We start from the raw sequence: 18,157 nt of genomic DNA on the forward strand, positions 1-18,157 counted from the left end.
GCATCCCAGAGCAGGCCATTAATGATCCAATTGTGATATCTGACAGCTGTGAGGTTCTTGGCGGGATCCCATTGATTAACTGACCACAGCCACTTCTTTCTTGGAGCCAATGGGAGCACAATCAATGGGGTTTTAAGGTTGAATGCAATGCCAGCCCATACCTGGATGCTGAAACAGCCAGAACAGAATGTCAGAACCATGTTGTTGATGTCTTCTCAAGTGTTTTTCTGGTGACTAACCCATGTGCAACCAGGCTGGTAGCCAACCTTGACAGCTGCCTCATCTGTGAAGAGCACACCCCTCCAATCAGTTGTGCCATTAGCCTTGGCCCATTCTAGATGTTTATGCCAGTTTTTGGCTGTCAGAAACAGCTTTTGAAGTGCAATCCAGCAGTTAATACCAGCCTGGTATGCTGCTTTCTGGAGCTGCATTATTGGAATGCTGCCAAGCGATGCTGACAGCTGTCACCATGATAGAAATGGGTTTTTGAGTACCTCACACTGAAGGTATCAGTCCGAGGTAGCTGTCCAGGAGCACAGACAGCCAGATCATGCTTTTGTTTCAAAGGTACCATGCTCCTTAAAGTTATGGATGGTATTGTGAACTGCTGTCTTGGAAATGCCACTTAGCTCCACAATTCATCAAATTGGCAGCCCAGTATCATGCATTTCAATGATTGAAGCACACTTGCTTGGAGAGAGCTCATTGCCACAGACCATAATGGTGTTTGAAGTGTTTTCGATTAATATGATGGTAGTGCTATTGCTCAATGACAACAACAACCCAAATGTGGGGTAACCAGCTAAATTGGGAAATTACCCAATTGTCCTCAAACTTATGCACAGGGACTGTACATTTTTTTATCACCCAGTTAAACAAGTCTACAGCATTTGGTACTGGCCAATCACCATGTTCAGCAAAGTACTTGGTGTGCAACTTGCTTGAGAAGCTGCGCATTATGATTGACCCAAGAAGTGAGTTGGCGTCTTCAAAGTGTAAGCAGTCGCGCGCCAGAGACTTAGTTTTGGGGTGCTATTGAGTTTGATTGAGTAAGGTCTACTCGATATGTTTCACCTAAACATAACCAAGTGTCACCACCTGGTAAGTCTCAACTGACTGCCTTGAACACTCTGTTCAGAGGTTGCATGGCATGAATGTTGTTTGTTGGTGAGTGGGTGATACACCCTCTCCTACAGTATGAGTGTTTGTAGTACTGTTGATAATGCTCTTGGATGTTGTCTGGACTGCGATATGCTAATTGCCTACAGAGGATGGGAGTTACTGGACTGCAGGTGTGAATCACCACCTACAATAACTGACTGGACCACAGGTGTCGAGCAACACTGCCTACAGTAAGGGACTGGACTGCAAGTGTTGACAAACACCACCTACAGTAAAGGCACTGGACTGCTAGTGTTGAAGAACACTGTCTACAGTTGTTGACTAACAGTGATACAACACACACATTGAGAGTCATTGCAAGAGCACTGCTATTGCAATGGTACATAACTGAGTAGATAGAGTAAGTAGTATAATAAGTAAAGAGTGGATGGGGATCCACTTGTATGCTATGGTAGAATGAGAGTATTTATGCATTCAGTTGGTGTTGCCCATGACACCTATCCTGCTCCTCTTGAGGGGCCTTTGTCCCCTGTTCAACACTGTCTTGTCCTGCTGGCATCAATCCCATTGATACTGTGCTCCTACCATTTGCATGGCATAAGGGTTATGCAACACTGCCCTCTTGCCTTCATGCTCTCCTTCTGCCTGATGATGTGTGATGCCCCCTTTTGACACAGCTCCTTCTCGACTTTATCTTGTGAATCCCTTTAGCCACTTGTTGAACCTCATGACCAAACCCCTTGGTCATGTGGTCACTTCGGCACAGCTCCTTCTCGACTTTGTCTTGTGAATCCCTTTAGTCACTTGTTGAACCTCATGACCAAACCCCTTGGTCATGTGGTTACTTCAATGCAGCTCCTAGTACTTGCTCATATCAGCTGACTAGTTGAGGCATGCTGATCTGACTGATCCTGACCAATCCCCATGAGATTAATCTGGATTCCTGGAGTTCGATCAATCTCGTAATTCATATGCACTGCCAGCCCAATTAATCTCATTGATCCCCAATGGTTTTTGGCTCTGATCAATCTGGCACACCCTTCATATGTTGATCCTCTGCACACCCTTCATATACTGCTCCGTTGCGCTACATTACCATGACTGCCGCTGATCAATTGGCGCACTCTCTTGCACTGGCCAGTCGACCCTGTGACACAAAGGTCATTAACTTTTGGTCAAGAACATTCCAAGCAAAGGGGACAACAGACAGAGTTGCAAATATCTTGTGTCGCCATGCATGTACAGAGACTGATATTGGGTTGAGGAGGTCATGTTCATTTCACCTCATCTTGTCATTTAACCTGGAGAGCACCTTCAAGTAATGATTTGTGAGGTTGTCAAGCTCAGGGGTAGGCGCTAGTGTAGCATCACAGCCAATTAGACAAATGCGGTGATTGAAGTCATTCAGGTCGGAAGCAGGGGTATCCGAGGCTCCATCTGATGGAACCATCTTGGGAGTGGGGGCATCACCTCTGGCTGACACAGAGGTATCGACCTTAATCAGGTGGTAATATGGATGCATGTCATGGGTGATGTCCATTGGTCCTTTGATCTTGAGGTTGAGGATGTGAGTTGCATCACATTCAATGTTGGCAATAAAGGAGTTTAGTCTTGTTCACATTTGCTTGCCAAGTTTGATTCAATTGGCAAATGGGCCAAGACCATATGTCCCTTTATAGAGTACACTGACACATTTGACCATGATGGACAGAGGTGTGATGATCTGTTCCTCATCATCATTGTCATCAAATTTCAGTAGTTTGCCATTCTTTGAAGCATTAGGTGTGCCATAGACCTCATCTTCCATAACTTGATTAAAATGGTCCTGGACCATTCTAGGCTGTCTTGGCACTAGGTCCCATACAGGTGCAGCTAAGGAGTAGTAGATAGAGTAGTTAATGTTAGACATGTTGATAATGTATCTTCTCATTGGTAGCATATTGGCTGTTTGGGCTCATAACCTGTTGAAGTTTGGGTCCCAATAACTGGCAATTGGGGAGAGTCTAAGTAGGATATCACTGCTGCTAAAAAGAAATATATATACTCAATTGACTGAGAGAGCATGGTGAGAACCTAGCATTCTCAGCCTGATGTATATACATTTGTGAGGCACATGTGGGATGTGGGAGTTGCTATACCTAATGATCCAGCCTGGCAACAAGCAGGACTTGGTTGCCCCAATCTCTAGTGAAATCGGTTTATCCATGATCTTTGATCAGATTGGTCCTCCCACCAGATTGGTCCTGCCTGATCTCTGATCAGATCGGCTCTGCGTCATCCTTTAATATCTCACTGGATCGTAATCTCCAACAAGAACATGACCATTACAGCAAATCCGAATGCCTCAACTGGAGAAAATTGTAAGAAAATTCAGTTCAGTTGAAGGGCATCGTCGAGATCAATCAAAGGTGCATCAAAGTTGATGATCACAAGTATCAATTGTGATAATGAATCATTCCTAAGTACATGATAAATCAAGCATTTATATATGCCTCAATGCTCTCCATATGTGTGTATGATACTAAGAGCTGATAGGGCAGGAGCATGAGCAAGGAACTAAAGGGGAGGAGAAAACACTGGCTATCTGATGACCAGCATCCTGAGGTTTAGCAGTTGGCCTGGGGAATGCACTAAGCCCAACCAAGCAAAGTTGGTGATTGGATGTGGGCTCGGCGAAGACTGCATTTGTATGCTTCAGTTGCCGAGACACCACATGTTTCAACTAGTTCTCTGCAGAAGTCCAGTACGGGCGCGCCTAACTTCAACTGTAAGTTCAGGTCAGCCGTGCGTGGCGTGTGTCAAGGAACTGAGCTCAGACCAACACCAAGTCTTCCAATTCACACACAAACGCCCTCTGCATCCTCAACTCTTCCAACCCCAGGCCGGTTCGACCAGCAACGTCTACTCACACGCTCTTTTCGTCTCCTCCCTTCGTTTCGATATTAGTCTTTCGGCTTCATTTTCCCTGCGACACTTTCGGAGGCAGCTAATTGCCGACAAACAGCCACTTCATTAGGCTTCGCCGCATCCTTTACAGCCGTCGCAGCTTTGAGGTCGCTCGATGGCCGCCGATCGTCAAGATACAGCTGCTTCGGCCTCTGTGGACAGTCTCGTTCACTACTTCCAACAAACAGGCGTTCGGTGGCTCGCCCTCGCTGGTCTCGGTACAAGCTCTGTTCTGATCGCCACTCGGTTCCTATCACAGCCCCCACCGAAAGTCTCAAAGAAGTCATCACGACGAGATGATGATGACAGAGGGCGCGAATCTTCGCCATCGACAACATCCAGTGGCAAGGCGAAACGCGATCGCTTCAAAGAGGACGTCGAGCCGGTCGCCATCTTCTGGGATGCAGACAACTGCGCTCCACCCACAGGCTCGTCCGGTCGTTCAGTCGCGCTTGCTGTCCGTGCTGCAATCCAGAACTTAGAGCAGGGTCCCATCGTCAGTTTCAAAGCCTATCTGGAGCTCTCTTCCGAAACGCAGGCTCCCAACGCTGTGCAAGTACAGCTCAGAAGCGAGCTGCAAGGTTGTGGTGTCAGTCTCATCGACACGCCCAAGAGTGGCAGGAAAGATGTCGCCGACAAGATGATGATCACCGATCTCCTTGCTTATGCGATTGATCAGCCTGCCCCTGCCACGGTCGTTCTGATCTCGGGCGATCGCGACTTTGCATATCCGCTCGGCATTCTTAGGAATCGAGGATACAGTATCGTTCTAGTTACTCCACCGATCGGGGCCGTTCCGATCTTAGAAGCTTCAGCCAATGTCGTTATGTCATGGCGCCAAGATGTACTTGGCGTCCAGACGAACAAGGATGGTAAACCTTACAGCAGCTACTCAAAGGCAGGTCCTAACACTCCATCAAAGAATGGTCAATACAGTTCTTCCAGCAACCAGCATGCTTCAAACCAGCCAAGTGGCGGTATGTCGATCGGCAAGCCGCCAGGAGCTCTCAAACACCAGGACCGACGTCCATCGAATCGAACACTGCAGCTCTTTGATCCTCTCATCAAGCTGCTCGAACAAATCAAGAAAGAGGGTCATTCTAAACCTTTGAGGTCCATGGTTGCCGCCCGACTGGTACAGCTGGACAGAGGCATCTTTGTCCGCGCTGGTGCTGCCAAATGGGCAGAATATGCTGCTGTGGCAGAGGCCGCCGGCATCGTTACTCTAGGCTCGTCAGGCGCAACGGGTCACGAATGGGTAGCTCTCAAGGACTCTGCCAGGGCTGCGGCTTCCATTCCCATGATGCCTAGCAACTCGTCAGGCTCGAGTGGCACTTCAAACCGACAGAAACCGGCACCTTACTCGACTCCCAACACTTCCTTCAACGAATCCTCGTCTATCCCCACCAAACTCAAGCCATTCTTGCCACTCATCGAGATCTGCAAAGAGCAGAGATCGCAGGGCAACCCGAAACCGCTCTGTTCTTTCGTAGGCACGCAACTCGCTGTCCTTGCACGCCAGGGCGTCGTCCACGCCTACGCCCTCGCTGGTGTCTCGGGCTGGAGAGAATACATTGCTGCTGCAGAGCAAGCAGGCGTAGCACGCTCTGCTCCAACCGACCACGAAGGGGTGTTTGTCGTTGAACTTCATCCCAAGTGTCTCAGTCTGCACACTGGTCAAGTCACCGTTAGTGCTAGACGCATCGCAGATACTGCCTCCGCCCTCGCCCCATCCGTCGACAAAAAGATGTCGACTGTCAAGAAGGGCTTTCTAGACTTCGGCGCTCTCAAGGGTACGCCGAAGACTGAATCTCCCTCCAAAGATGCAAGTGCTCGCAAGCGTCGAACAATCTTTAATGGACACGACATTCCACTCGTTTTCTCCCCCCTTGCTACGCTCCTGCTTCAGCAGATGGCAGAGGGTCGCAACTATTCTACAGACTACTTCTGTCATTCGATCATCGGCACCCAGCGTTCGTCGGTTGGGGTTCCAGGTTTGAAGGTCAGGTCGGCCGAGGAATTCCAAAAGCATGTTGACGCTGCTGTTGCTGCCAAGATTGTCACGACTGAGCCAGGTTTTAAGCCTGGTGTACGGCATTTGCGACTTCACCCTTGTCTCGTTCGTCTGGGAAGCAAGACTAGCATTACTGATGGCGAAGATGAGGACTCGGACGAGAATGCTGCTCACAACAGCCAACCCTTCTTCAGAACAAACCTGTTCTCTTTCGGCAAGAGCAAAGACAAACCTGACCCCAACGCCAACTTGAGCGATGGCGAGAGTCAGCAACAGAAGAAACAAGACCTCGAAGCGCTACGCAAAGAGACAAGCCAAGTGCTTGCTTCGCTCCAACGCTCAACCTTTTCGGAAGGATATACTGCCTCGGGACGAGTTCCTGCTGACGATGCTATCCGCTTTCGACCGCTCATTGACAGTCTTGTCAGTCTGAACGGGGAGGGCGAAGCGGTAGTTACAAAGTCAAAGTTAACCCGTGAGGTAGCTAAGCGTAACCCAGGACCTGGTGGGATCGGTGCCTTCTACCAATCGCTAGGATCGACTGGATTCAGTGATTACTTGCAGCAGGCTAAGGAGAAAGGTCTTGTTCAGATTACGGATAGTGAAGGGAGAGTTTTAGGCCCGAGCACAAGTTTGATCGGTCTCACGGAATACAGCTCGCGCGTAAACCGTCCCGCAAATTCGAGGTGTACCACTAATCACTACAATGCTCAACAATGACAAGATCAAATGCTCAACTGTCTTATATCGTTTGAAAGCCCTTGACAATCTCTACACAATGGTACATGTGAAGCAGTTGAAGTTTGAAGTATAAGACACCACTTCATCGGGGCTACGATGAAGTTCCCTTTGCACAGGTGTATACTAACTGCAATACTAATCATATTACTTGAAGGGAGCAAAGCTACATGAATGTATAACTTAATGGAGACTATGACAAGCTCGGGTACTGGTATCACTCAAGCAATTTCTCGGGCGTCGACGACGCTCCTGGCATCACGCACTCACCGGACACGTCGTTCAACACTCCTTCATCTCGTTCCTTACTCGCCTTCTAGTGTCTTCTTCGGCTCCGTTACTACAAATCGCATTGTTCAGCTCACCATCTCGTCTCCTGCATTAGTTTCATGTCGCATCTTCCGGCACTCCTTGTCTCGCTCCTTAGTTTCGTACCGCATCGTTCAGCACTCCTTCACCTCGCTCCATACTCGCCTTGTAGTGTTTTCTTCGGCGGGCCAATGTCACGCCTGGGTACTCTTTCGTGTGAATACTAGCCGCACGAGAATGCTCGATCAATATCTTCTTGCGCGAATACACGTCACACACAAAGTTCGATACCTATCTTTGCTCTGTACGGAAGCTAGTACTTAAACTAGCCTCTCCTTAGATCTCCTCCTTCCTTCCTGCAATCCATCTAATTACACCATTACACCGCGCATACAGCTTGCGCACGTAATAACGTAACATGTCAGGCTCAAAAATAAGCTATGCGCGCTTCTTATGTTTGCACTTGCGGCTGGAAAGGTCTTCAAGAACGTAAGTCGTGCTGTTCGAGATACAAGGCTGTCGTCCCCCAACGGAGCCTTGCCGTGCGCCTTGGTGGTGCTCGGAGGCTTTTCCGGATGAGTCGCGCTCGACTGCAATGTGGGCGGCTGCAAATAAGGGTCCGAGCCGATGTTAATTGACATGCAACACTCCTGAGAAGGCTCCGACGACAGCTGACTGCAATACCAACGAGCGCCACGAGATGACTCTAGACCTCAAGTGGGCTTTGTCGAGTGGGCACATGTTTGTCAGGAGGAACACCATACCAGACCGTGGTCTTCTCCACCGTTTTTCAGAGCGACTCACTACGATCGAAAAATTCCACCTTTCCTAAGGATCGTTCGATAGACAGGAAGATAGGCAAGCATGATAGAGAAGAGGCATGGGTCATCCACGACGGCAGGCCTTGGTCTGTTGCAAACAACTCGCACTGGAGACCCATGGAGGGGCCAAGCCAAGTACAGCAAGGGCATCACAGCGACCATTTCGATTGTCATTCTCGTTTTCACATTCGCGACACTCTGGTCGCGATGGCAGCAACACTGGCGCTCCAAATGTGCTGACACTTCAAGAGATATGGCGCAGTCCCCCCGCTCCAGCTCGGGCAGGCTCTCCAGGTTCACCGCCGCTGTGAGGATGCTTGCCTATCGGAGACTGCCTGCCTACCGCATAGGTTTCATCAACTTTCGGCTGCCTGTACTCGGAGCTACTTTGGCCTTAAGCGCATTCATGCTTGGTTTTACCCTCTGGACATTCATCGTACAGCCGTACTATCGCGTCGATCGCAGCTTCGGGAGTCCACCGCTGGCTCTTCGATCCGGCATGATGGCACTGGGACTGATGCCATTCATCTATGTCCTGGGATCCAAAGTCAACTTCGTCTCTCTCTTAATAGGCGTCAGTCACGGGAAGCTTCAAGTGTACCACCAGTGGCTGGCTCGCTTTATGCTTTTCCTTGCGACGGTGCACGCGATTCCGTTTATCCATCAGCCCTTGGCCGACGATGGTGTTGCTGGCTTGCGGGAAGCCTTCTTCTCGGATAGCATCAACACAACTGGAGTCATTGCATATGCTTGCTTGTTTGTTCTTTCTTTCGCCAGCATGACAGGGATCCGAGAAAGGTGCTACGAGCTGTTTTTGCTCGTCCATGTACCTGTGGCCATCATCTTTCTGGGTTACATGTTCGTTCACTGCCAAGCTCTGCTGACCTCGTGGAGATATCTGTGGGCGACAGCGGCCATGTACATGCTTTCCGTCTTCCTCCGCTTCGCCTCGCAACTGCGCCAAAACAATTTGCTCGCCTTGGGGAAATGCCGTATCGAAGCGCTGCCAAGCAATCTTACAAGGATGACAATCGAGTCAGCCATACGATGGAAGCCCGGACATCATGTTTTCGTACGCTTTCCGAGTCTCTCTCCACTATCGGCCCATCCATTCACCATTGTTTCGATGCCGTCCCCCGATAGTCATCAGCTCATGTCGACGGTCGTGCTGATGGCCAGGGCCCGAAATGGTCTCACCAAGCGTCTCTACGAGCGAGCCGCCAACACGCAACTCGTGCACCAAGGCATGAACGAGAGAGAGTTGACGCTGTCAGCAATTCTGGACGGACCTTATGGACAAGATGCCAGTATTGCAAGTTTTCAACATGTTCTCCTTCTCGCAGGAGGCAGCGGCATCACCTTTGTGCTCGCTGCGTTGTTGGAGCTGTCTTGGCTATGGCAGCAGAAAAAAGCAGCTACACAGAGTGTTCACCTGATTTGGTCGATACGAGACGCAGAGTCAATCGATTGGGTTCGCGAGCACCTTCTCGCTATTTACGCGCTGGCTCCTAGTGGTGCATTGCGAATCTCGATCCATGTCAGTGGGAAAAACGTGGTTGTTGGGGATCTTGGACTGCCGACATCATGGCAAGTACAATATGGATCTCATCCTGATGCAGCATCAGAAGTCAGAGAGATGGCTCGGGAGGCCTCTAGTTCGAGTCAAGAGGAGACAGACATCGAAAAGACACCTTCTAGTCAATCGGATGCGGCTGTCGAGCAAGTCAATCGATCTCGATCAGCAGTGATTGTAGTATGCGGCCCCTCTGGCATGGTGATGGATGCCTCCAACGCCGTAGCGGGAATTCAGGCGGATATCGTCCGCAAGAAACTCTCCGATCTCGACGTCTCTCTCATCGCCGAGAGCTTTGGCTTCTGACCGATCGAAACAGTCATTGCACCGCAAGTGCCTGTCGTGGCGTCGTGGCTCCTGAACAAACCCAGTCAATTCATCAGTGACTAAATACGTAGGACAAGCTCCGACATTGAACAGAGAAGGCTCAGCCAAAGATGGCGGGAAGAATCATCATTGGCTTGAATGCAGTTCCATAAATGCGGCTGGCTTTGCACCGGTTGTGCAGCTTCTTGGCCAAAATCTTCTGAAGGGGTATCAAATTTGGAGTGTTTTTAGAAACACATGTTTCTCGATTTTGAGAACTTTTTCCTGTTTTTGAACACCCCATTTTCCAAATAACACATGTTTCCAAAAACACATTAGGGAGTTTCAGTTTTTTTTTTTTTTTTTTTTTTTTTTGCCCTCGAAAACTAGAGTCTTCGAATAGTGAAAAAGGCCAGAAAATTGATGCCTCCAAATGTAAGCTGTGTTTTTAGAGGGTTAATTTTCAAAGCCAACAAAGGGAGGGTAGTGTTGGCTGGAACATGAAGTGTTGGCCAGAAAATGAAGCAGTTCCAGAATCCAAACCACCTTGTAGCTCCACCATCTTTGACACTCTTGTTGCACAATCAAAGTATATACAGTCATTATTGACACTGTGGGTTCATGCAAAACAAACTGTGCACAAAAAGTGGAGGCATTTGCACAAGTAGATCATGTGCAACATCATGTGAGTGAAAATTCAGGTCCAATTCTGAAAACTCTGCTGCATTGGTACTGCTGAGGCCACATTTTCAAAAACTAGAGTATTTTCCAAAATGGCAGAGCTTATTAAAGTAATGAATAAGTAATGACACAAGTGAAAACTCAAAAAAAAAAAAAACTTGAGTTTCCGAAAAAAAAAACTGAAACCCCCTATTTGCAGCAAAGGTGACATTTGGTTTCATATAACATGTATGTTATCAAAAATATTGTCAGTAATGAAGGAGGGAAGCAAGTGGTTGTGCATCCATGCATCCACACTTCATTTGACACACAGTAATGAAAGACATGACACACAGTAATGAAGGATATGGTGCACCAGTGTAATGAAGTGAAGCAAGTGGATGTGCAAGTGAAATCACATGACTGCTTAGTGATATTCCGACAATTCCGCAAACCTCGCTCAGCATCACCACCTGTCAACTCCCACTAACACACATCGTTGCCCACCACTAACATGCATTGTCGCCCACCAATGGCCCCTATCTTATTCAATCATGTCATGCAGTCATATGTGGCAACTTGCCATCACACATTGGTTGTAGAAGCATATATACTCTGATATTGCTGTATCTAGTTCTCACTGAATGCTAACAATTTTGCTGCTTGCTTGACCACCCTGATTGTGCTTTCCTCAACAAATTAAGAGTCTGAAAAGCTCTGCTGTAGGAATACCACATTGCTCCACCATGCTGACAGACCTGTACCCTCACCCACCTCTGCTGCCCAAAGAAAGGGCTTGTCTTTGCCAAATTTGCCAATCCAGTGTGCCTCCACACATCCACAACTCTGACATCAAAAGCAGCGAACTGTCCAACAACCCACCTGAAAAAAGAGCTCCCAACACACCACACTGGCAAATGGTAAATGGTACAGACACCCCCTCACATTATGACTCCAACAATGACAATGAAGAGGGGGACAAAACACATTACAACATCAACACCATCAACAACCTCAACCCCAAAATGCTCAAAGGCATACTTGTCAGACTCACAAAGTGCAACAAAGCAAGAAACTCTGACACATACAAGAAGCCATTGTGCCACTCTGATTTCCATTAACAAAACTCTTGTATCCATGATGCCCTCAAGGAAGCACCCAAGCTCACAACCAGGAACTGGTATGCTTGGAACCCCTGCTTCCAAGGCATCCTATCCAACTGGCTGGTGGCTGTGAAACACCTTGACAGTATCATAGCCCTAGAGGACAAGAAATATGATTGCATCCTTGATGACAAATTATGCACCATCTTCCAGAGTAGTGCACTGCTTACCAGAACTGACAACTTCAACTATCTATTTGTACAACTGGCCAACTCAGAACCTTGGAAGCTGCATGACCTCTATTGCAGATTGAAGAAGGACCTTACAAAGATGGAGAAGATTGCTGAATCAACCCTGCTCAATGAAGTTGGAAAGATCCACATGTTTTAAGCCAACATCTGCAAGCTTATGGCCAACATCAATGAACACTGGGCCAAAACGGAATCCATGGGCTAAAACGAAATCCATGGGCCAAAGCCGAATCCATGGGCCATGCTCTTCCTGAGTTCCTCAAGGTCAGGACGCTCATAGACCAGGCTAGGTACGTCACATCCTACCATCACTTTATCGTCACTCTCGAAGACACTGGAATGGTGTTGAACTACGAAGTACTCTGTGCTGCACTGTCTAAGCGCCTGCCAGGGGTCTCGCGCCTGAAACCTGATATCTGTAGTAGAACTGCTTCTATTACAGATCCTGTTGAGATACATGGTAAGATACTGTGTATTATTATTTTGGTTGAGATCTGTTGTAGAAGGCCTCTATGACTTTTCTTGCTTGAATATGTGATAGATTAATTGCTATTGCAGGTTTCGACTGACTGCTGTGGACACTCCATCCAGAGGTAGCTCGGCATGATCAATAATGATAGATGTATTGCTATGACACAAAGGTCTGGTGTGAGTGATGTTGTTGGCACTGACATGAGTGTTCAGTGTGTCGACTGAGTGCTTGAGGTGATCCCCAGACCGCAGTGGATGACTGCCTTTGGTTTCTAATAATTGAGAGAGCTGGACTGCAGTATGAAATGCCTTTGGTATCAATTGATGTCAATGAGTGGTGATACAACACACTCACTATGATAGGAGCAATGTCTTACAATTGCTACTGTTGATGAACTACTAAGTATACTTATGTGAAAGTTATAGCTAGTATGATATGGTGTAGAGTGGATGGAGATCCACCTACTTGCTATGGCAAGGAGCATGGTTATATACCCACTCCCACAACATCACCTGCGACACTACTCCTACTCAAGGAGGCCTCTTTGACACTGCTCCTCCTCCTCCTCCTCCTCCCTCTCCTTTCCATCCACCTTGTGATGCTGTCCCTTGGCATCACTTCCCTCGCCTCATGCGGATGGCCGGTCCTCGTGCTGCTTCATCCCTGACAGGGGCCATTCCCACTTCATCTGGGTGTTTTGCCCGATCCTATGATTCCTGCGCTCCTCTTCATATGACATCCGTTCTTCCTGCTTCTGCGCATCCGGCCCTATGACATGCGCCAAGACAGTATGACCGCTCGAACGGACCGCAGGGCCAGCGACCTCAAGACTGCTCAGGCAAACTTAGCCAACAGACAGGTCATAAATGAGGAGGCTTACCAATGTGGCAAGCCTGGACTTGATGGTGTCCAACAATGCTACCAGTGCAATGCAGAGGACCATATATCCAGGTACTGTCCAAAGAAGACTCATGAAGATGCACCTGCAAAGGCCCATGTCTCCAACCAGACACCCACCTAGGATGCTTGGTGCACCATTGACTCTGCCTACCATGCCTCCCTAGATCAGCAGCCCACAAACTGGATTGTAGACTCAGGAGCCACCAATCATGTCATGAATGAGAAATCAAGTCTTATTTCCTCCACTCCTTGCACTGGTTTTGTGAAGACTGCAAGTGGAATGAAGATTCACATCATGGCAATTGGTCAGGCTATGCTTAATGTGAATGGTCATGGAGTACTACTTGATAATATACTTTATGTTCTGGACCCAGATGCAAACCTGATCTTGATGAAGGCATTAGCAAACAATGGTGCATGTGTGACTTTTGACTCTAAACACATGACATTGGAACTACCAGATGGTACAACCATTACCAGTGATCTCAACCCCCACACAAGACATTATGAGATCCCTCAAACTCAGCACGAAGCAATGATAGCATATCCAGATGATGGATTATCTGGATTACCCAAAACATTTGATGATGAGACAAAGGCCAAAAGGTGCGAGTTCACCCTAGTATTTGGTATATTTTGGTTGAAAGTAACCAGGAGATTGAATTCTGGTAGGTTTTGGCTAACCACCTTGAACACTCCATTCAGAGGCTATATGGCACACCCATAACACATGGGGTTGAGAATGGTAGTAGGTACAACTCTCCTAATACAGCAAGAGTGTTTGTAATGCTGCTGCTTGATGCTCTTGACATTGTCTGGACCACAATAAGACTATTGCCTACAGATTACAGGAGGTACTGGACCACAGGTGTTAGACACCACCTACAGTAAATGACTGGACCACAGATGTTGAGCAACACCACCTACAGTTTGATGTCTGATAGTGATGCAACACACACACAATCGAGATGTCATTGCAAAGCCTCTGCTATTGCAAGGATATGTAACTAAGAGTCAAGTAAAGAGTAAGTAAGGTATAGAGTAGAGTGGATGAGGATCCACTTATATGCTATGGTGAAGTGGTAGTATATATGTGTTTGGAGGGTGTTGCCTATGGCACTGCTCCTGCTCCTCTTGAGGAGTGTTCCCATCCTCCTCTTGTCTCCTCCTCTCCTTTGAGCTGTGTGTTGATCTTCCCAACACTGCCTGTCCTCCTCATAGTTCCCATGCTGGACCCCTTGGCCCGGCTTGCTCCCCTCTCAATCCATGGCTGTTCCTCTTGGCCCCTATCTGATGGCCCTCCCTGACCATGTGACCATCCTCATTGTCCCACTCCCATCCCTGTGGTCTGTCAGCAGTTGCACACCCAAAACCTGATATCTGTAATAGAACCGTGTCTATTATGAATTCCATCGAGATATGTGACAGCAATTGTGGTATTACAATTCTTGGCAAGATATGTAGTAGAGATGTCACTATCACTTTTCTTGCTCAAAGATGCAGTAATGGCTTTGCTATTGCAGGCTTCGACTGACCACTGTGGACACTCTGTCCAGAGGTAGCTCAGCACAATCAATAACTTGAATGTATTGCTCAACACCAAAAGTCTGGTGTGAGTGGGAGGACTCATAGTGCCAACACAAGTGTCCAGTGTGTCAACTGAATGCTTGAGGTGATCCCTGGACTGCAGTGGATGACTGCCTTCAGTTCTATTGTTATCTGGACTGCATGTTTCTATGAACTGCCTTCAGATGTCAGTGAGCAGTGTTACAACACATGTGCTACAATGGATGCAATCTTATTGAGGTTGCAACATGCTGACTGGATACTAATGTATACTTATGTGTAAAGCTATAACTAGTAGTGTATGGTGTAGAGTGGATGGTGATCCACTCTCTTGCTAGGACAGAGAACATGGTTATATACCTTTCTTGCAATGTTGCCTGTGACACTGCTCATCCTCCTCATCCCTCCTATGCTCCCCATCCACCTTGTGTTGCCACTCATTGGCAACACCTCCTTGCCTCCTCTGGATGGGTGGCCTCTGGCTGCTTCATCTTCATCAGGGGCCAGTCCCACCTCATTTGGGTGGTGACTCACACCCTTTCATCCTTTCTTTGTATTCAGTGCCCACCTCCTTCTGCCAGCTTCATCCCTGTGGTGCCCCTGCTTCATCTGATGGTGTCCCCCCCTTGTTTGGTGACCTCTTCTTCACCATATTGGTGATGGGGTGCCTCTCTGATTGTTCCTCTTGAGATCTGCAGTACCCAGTGTGATATTGTGATTTCCACTGAACTCTGTAGTAATGACATCATTCTCACAGATCTTGATGAGATATGCCATAGGATTGTTTCTACTGCTGATCTCAGCAAACTCTTCCTTAAGCTCTCGTTTAGCCTGATCCTGCGATTTCTGTGCTCCTTCATATGGCTTCAACTTCTTCCTGCCTCCTGCGCATCCGGCTCCTATGACACGGTCTTCCTGGTGACTAGTTCCTTGCCATCGCGAGCACGTCCCCCTGTGTGGTAACCTACCACATGCTCCTGAGCTCAGTCCTCTTCTTGGCTGGACACAGACCCTCTCCTCACATGTGAAACCTTTCCTGTTGTCCTATTATGTCCCTCGATGATGGAGACCTTCTCTATTGGGTCTCCCATTGCTTTCTTGTAATCCATCAGCCCATTCTGTAACATTGGGAGCTTCTTGCAGCATGTTTGGTGAAATCAACCCAATGAGTGTGTTCTGCTTGATTTCAGCAAGACCAAGAAGGAAACCTTGATGTGGTTAATTTCCCTTAAATCAACTGGGAACCTGTGTTATGGTTAATTTCACATTCTGTGCACTTTTTAGGCATACTTCATCTTCATCTTGGATCTTCTTGTGCCAACCCGATCTTCTGCGCAGGTCCTATGACACCAACATTCTGTTCCAGCCGTTTCAGCATCCAGGTATGGGCTGGCATTGCATACAACCTTAAAACCCCATTGGTTGTGCTCCCATTGGCTCCAAGGAAGAAGCAACAAGGGTTGGCTAATCAATGTGATCCCACTGAGAATCTCACAGCTGCCAGGTATCACGATTGGATAATTGATGGCCTGCTCCGGGATGCTGTAACTGCTGTTAGTGCATATCCTGATGGCTTGTGTCAGGGATCTTGCGCCTGAAACCTGATATCTGTAGTAGAAACACGTCTATTACAGATCCTGTTGAGATATGTAGTAAAATGCTGTGTATTATTATTCTTGTCAAGATCTGTCATAGAAGCCCTCTATGACTTTTCTTGCTCAAATCTGTTGTAACTGATATCTATTGCAGATTTTGGCTGACCACTGTGGACACTCTGTCCAGAGGTAGCTCAGCATGATCAATAACTATAGTTGCATGGTGAACACCAAGGTCTGATGCTGGTGAAGGGTTGATGCCAACACAAGTGTCCAGTGTGTCGGCTGAATGATTGGTGATCCCTGGACCGCAATGGACAACTGCCTTTGGTTCTAATGATCAAGAGAGCTGGACTGCAGTATGAACTGCCTTTGGTGTTGATCAATATCCAGACTGCAGTTGATACTGCCTTTGGATGATGTGAATGAGTGGTGATACAACACATGCACTATGTTAGATGCAATGCTCTGCAATTGCAACTGTTGATGGAATACTAACTATACTTTCTGTGAAGCTATAACTAGTGATATAAGGTGTAGAGTGGATGCCTCTCCACTCAACTACTATGACAAGGAGCATGGTTATATATCCACTCCTGCAACATCACCTGTGACACTGCTCCTACTCTGGAAGGCCTCTTCGACACTGCTCCTCCTCCTCGCCCCTCCTATCCTTTCCATCCATCTTGCAGTACTGTCCATTGGTGCTGCTTCTCTCACCTTGTGTGGATGGATGGCCCTCATGCTGCTTCATCCTCAACAGGGGTCATTCCCACTTCATCTGGGTGGCAACTTGTCTCCTCTCTTCATCTCGCCCACCCTCCTGGTCCAAGTTCATCATTGGGTTGGTCCCCTGTTTCATCAGGGTGACAGACCCAATGCTTATGATGCCTTGTCCTGCTGTGAGGCTTGTGAGGATCAGTGCCCTCTTCCCAGCTTCAGCGAGATCTATCCTATGATCAAGATACTACTGATTTTGGCAGGATTCACAATATGAACCCACTCACACCAATTTGGGCAAGATCTGTCATAGAGCCCCTCTACTACAGATCTCAATGAACTCTGCTGTAACCCTATTTTTGCCCAATCCTATGATTCCTGCACTCCTCTTCATATGACCTCCGTTCTTCCTACTTCTGTGCATCTGGCCCTATGACAGCCTGTCAGTTTTTGAGGACAGCAGCAGCTGTCATCAGGCCACTATCTGCAAGCAACAGCAGGCCAAATACAACATACAGACACAAAAACACCTGCTGGCTTTGCTGGATCTTAACCCTTTTGAGAATATATGGTATGTTTTCAAAAACTTGCTTGGTAAGTGCTTGCTGGTACCAAAAACCCAGGATGAACTTGCAAGAGCTGCAGAGGAAGTGTGGAACACCCAGACCATGCTCAAACATATCAACCCTGTGATTGAGTCAATGGAGCATTGTGTGGAGCAGGTGCTTACTAAGCATGGAGGTCCACTCAAGTATTAGTCAGCTCTGAGACTCACTGCAATTGAAAGCTCTTCTCTTGGGCTTGCTCACTGTGTGTTTTGCTCAGCCTGACACTTATGAGACATCAGTCCTCCAAGCAGATGGAAGGTATGCTACCAGACAAGTTGAATCATTGTCTATTGGGCCCTGTCCTCAAACTTCAAGAAGGGACTGTACGGTTGTGTTCCCTGCTGGAAAGCGAATCGCGGGGCACCACATCGACCCGCTCTCTAACAATCAGAGCGGTGGCTGAAAGCGGAACCGTAAGTAAGTTAGTGGAAGCGTTTGTAGAGTGAGGAACAC

At 47.8% G+C, this 18,157-nt stretch overlaps 2 protein-coding genes across 2 annotated transcripts; both read left to right on the forward strand.

The window, feature by feature from the left end:
• Window positions 1-4,183: 4,183 nt before the first annotated feature.
• On the forward strand, window positions 4,184-6,802 carry UHO2_00434 (uncharacterized protein; the record flags this gene model as incomplete). Its single annotated transcript, XM_041557054.1, has 1 exon — window positions 4,184-6,802. The coding sequence occupies one exon, from the start codon at window positions 4,184-4,186 to the stop codon at window positions 6,800-6,802; it is 2,619 nt and encodes an 872-aa protein (XP_041412988.1).
• Window positions 6,803-7,993: 1,191 nt separating this feature from the next.
• UHO2_00435 (uncharacterized protein) lies at window positions 7,994-9,829 on the forward strand (the record flags this gene model as incomplete). The annotated part of the gene is made up of 1 exon (XM_041557055.1): window positions 7,994-9,829. One exon carries the CDS (start codon window positions 7,994-7,996, stop codon window positions 9,827-9,829), a length of 1,836 nt encoding a protein of 611 aa, XP_041412989.1.
• Window positions 9,830-18,157: the final 8,328 nt, after the last annotated feature.

The sequence above is a fragment of the Ustilago hordei genome (genome assembly GCF_900519145.1).
Source record: "Ustilago hordei strain Uho2 genome assembly, contig: UHO2_contig_01, whole genome shotgun sequence".
Classification (NCBI taxonomy): domain Eukaryota; kingdom Fungi; phylum Basidiomycota; class Ustilaginomycetes; order Ustilaginales; family Ustilaginaceae; genus Ustilago; species Ustilago hordei.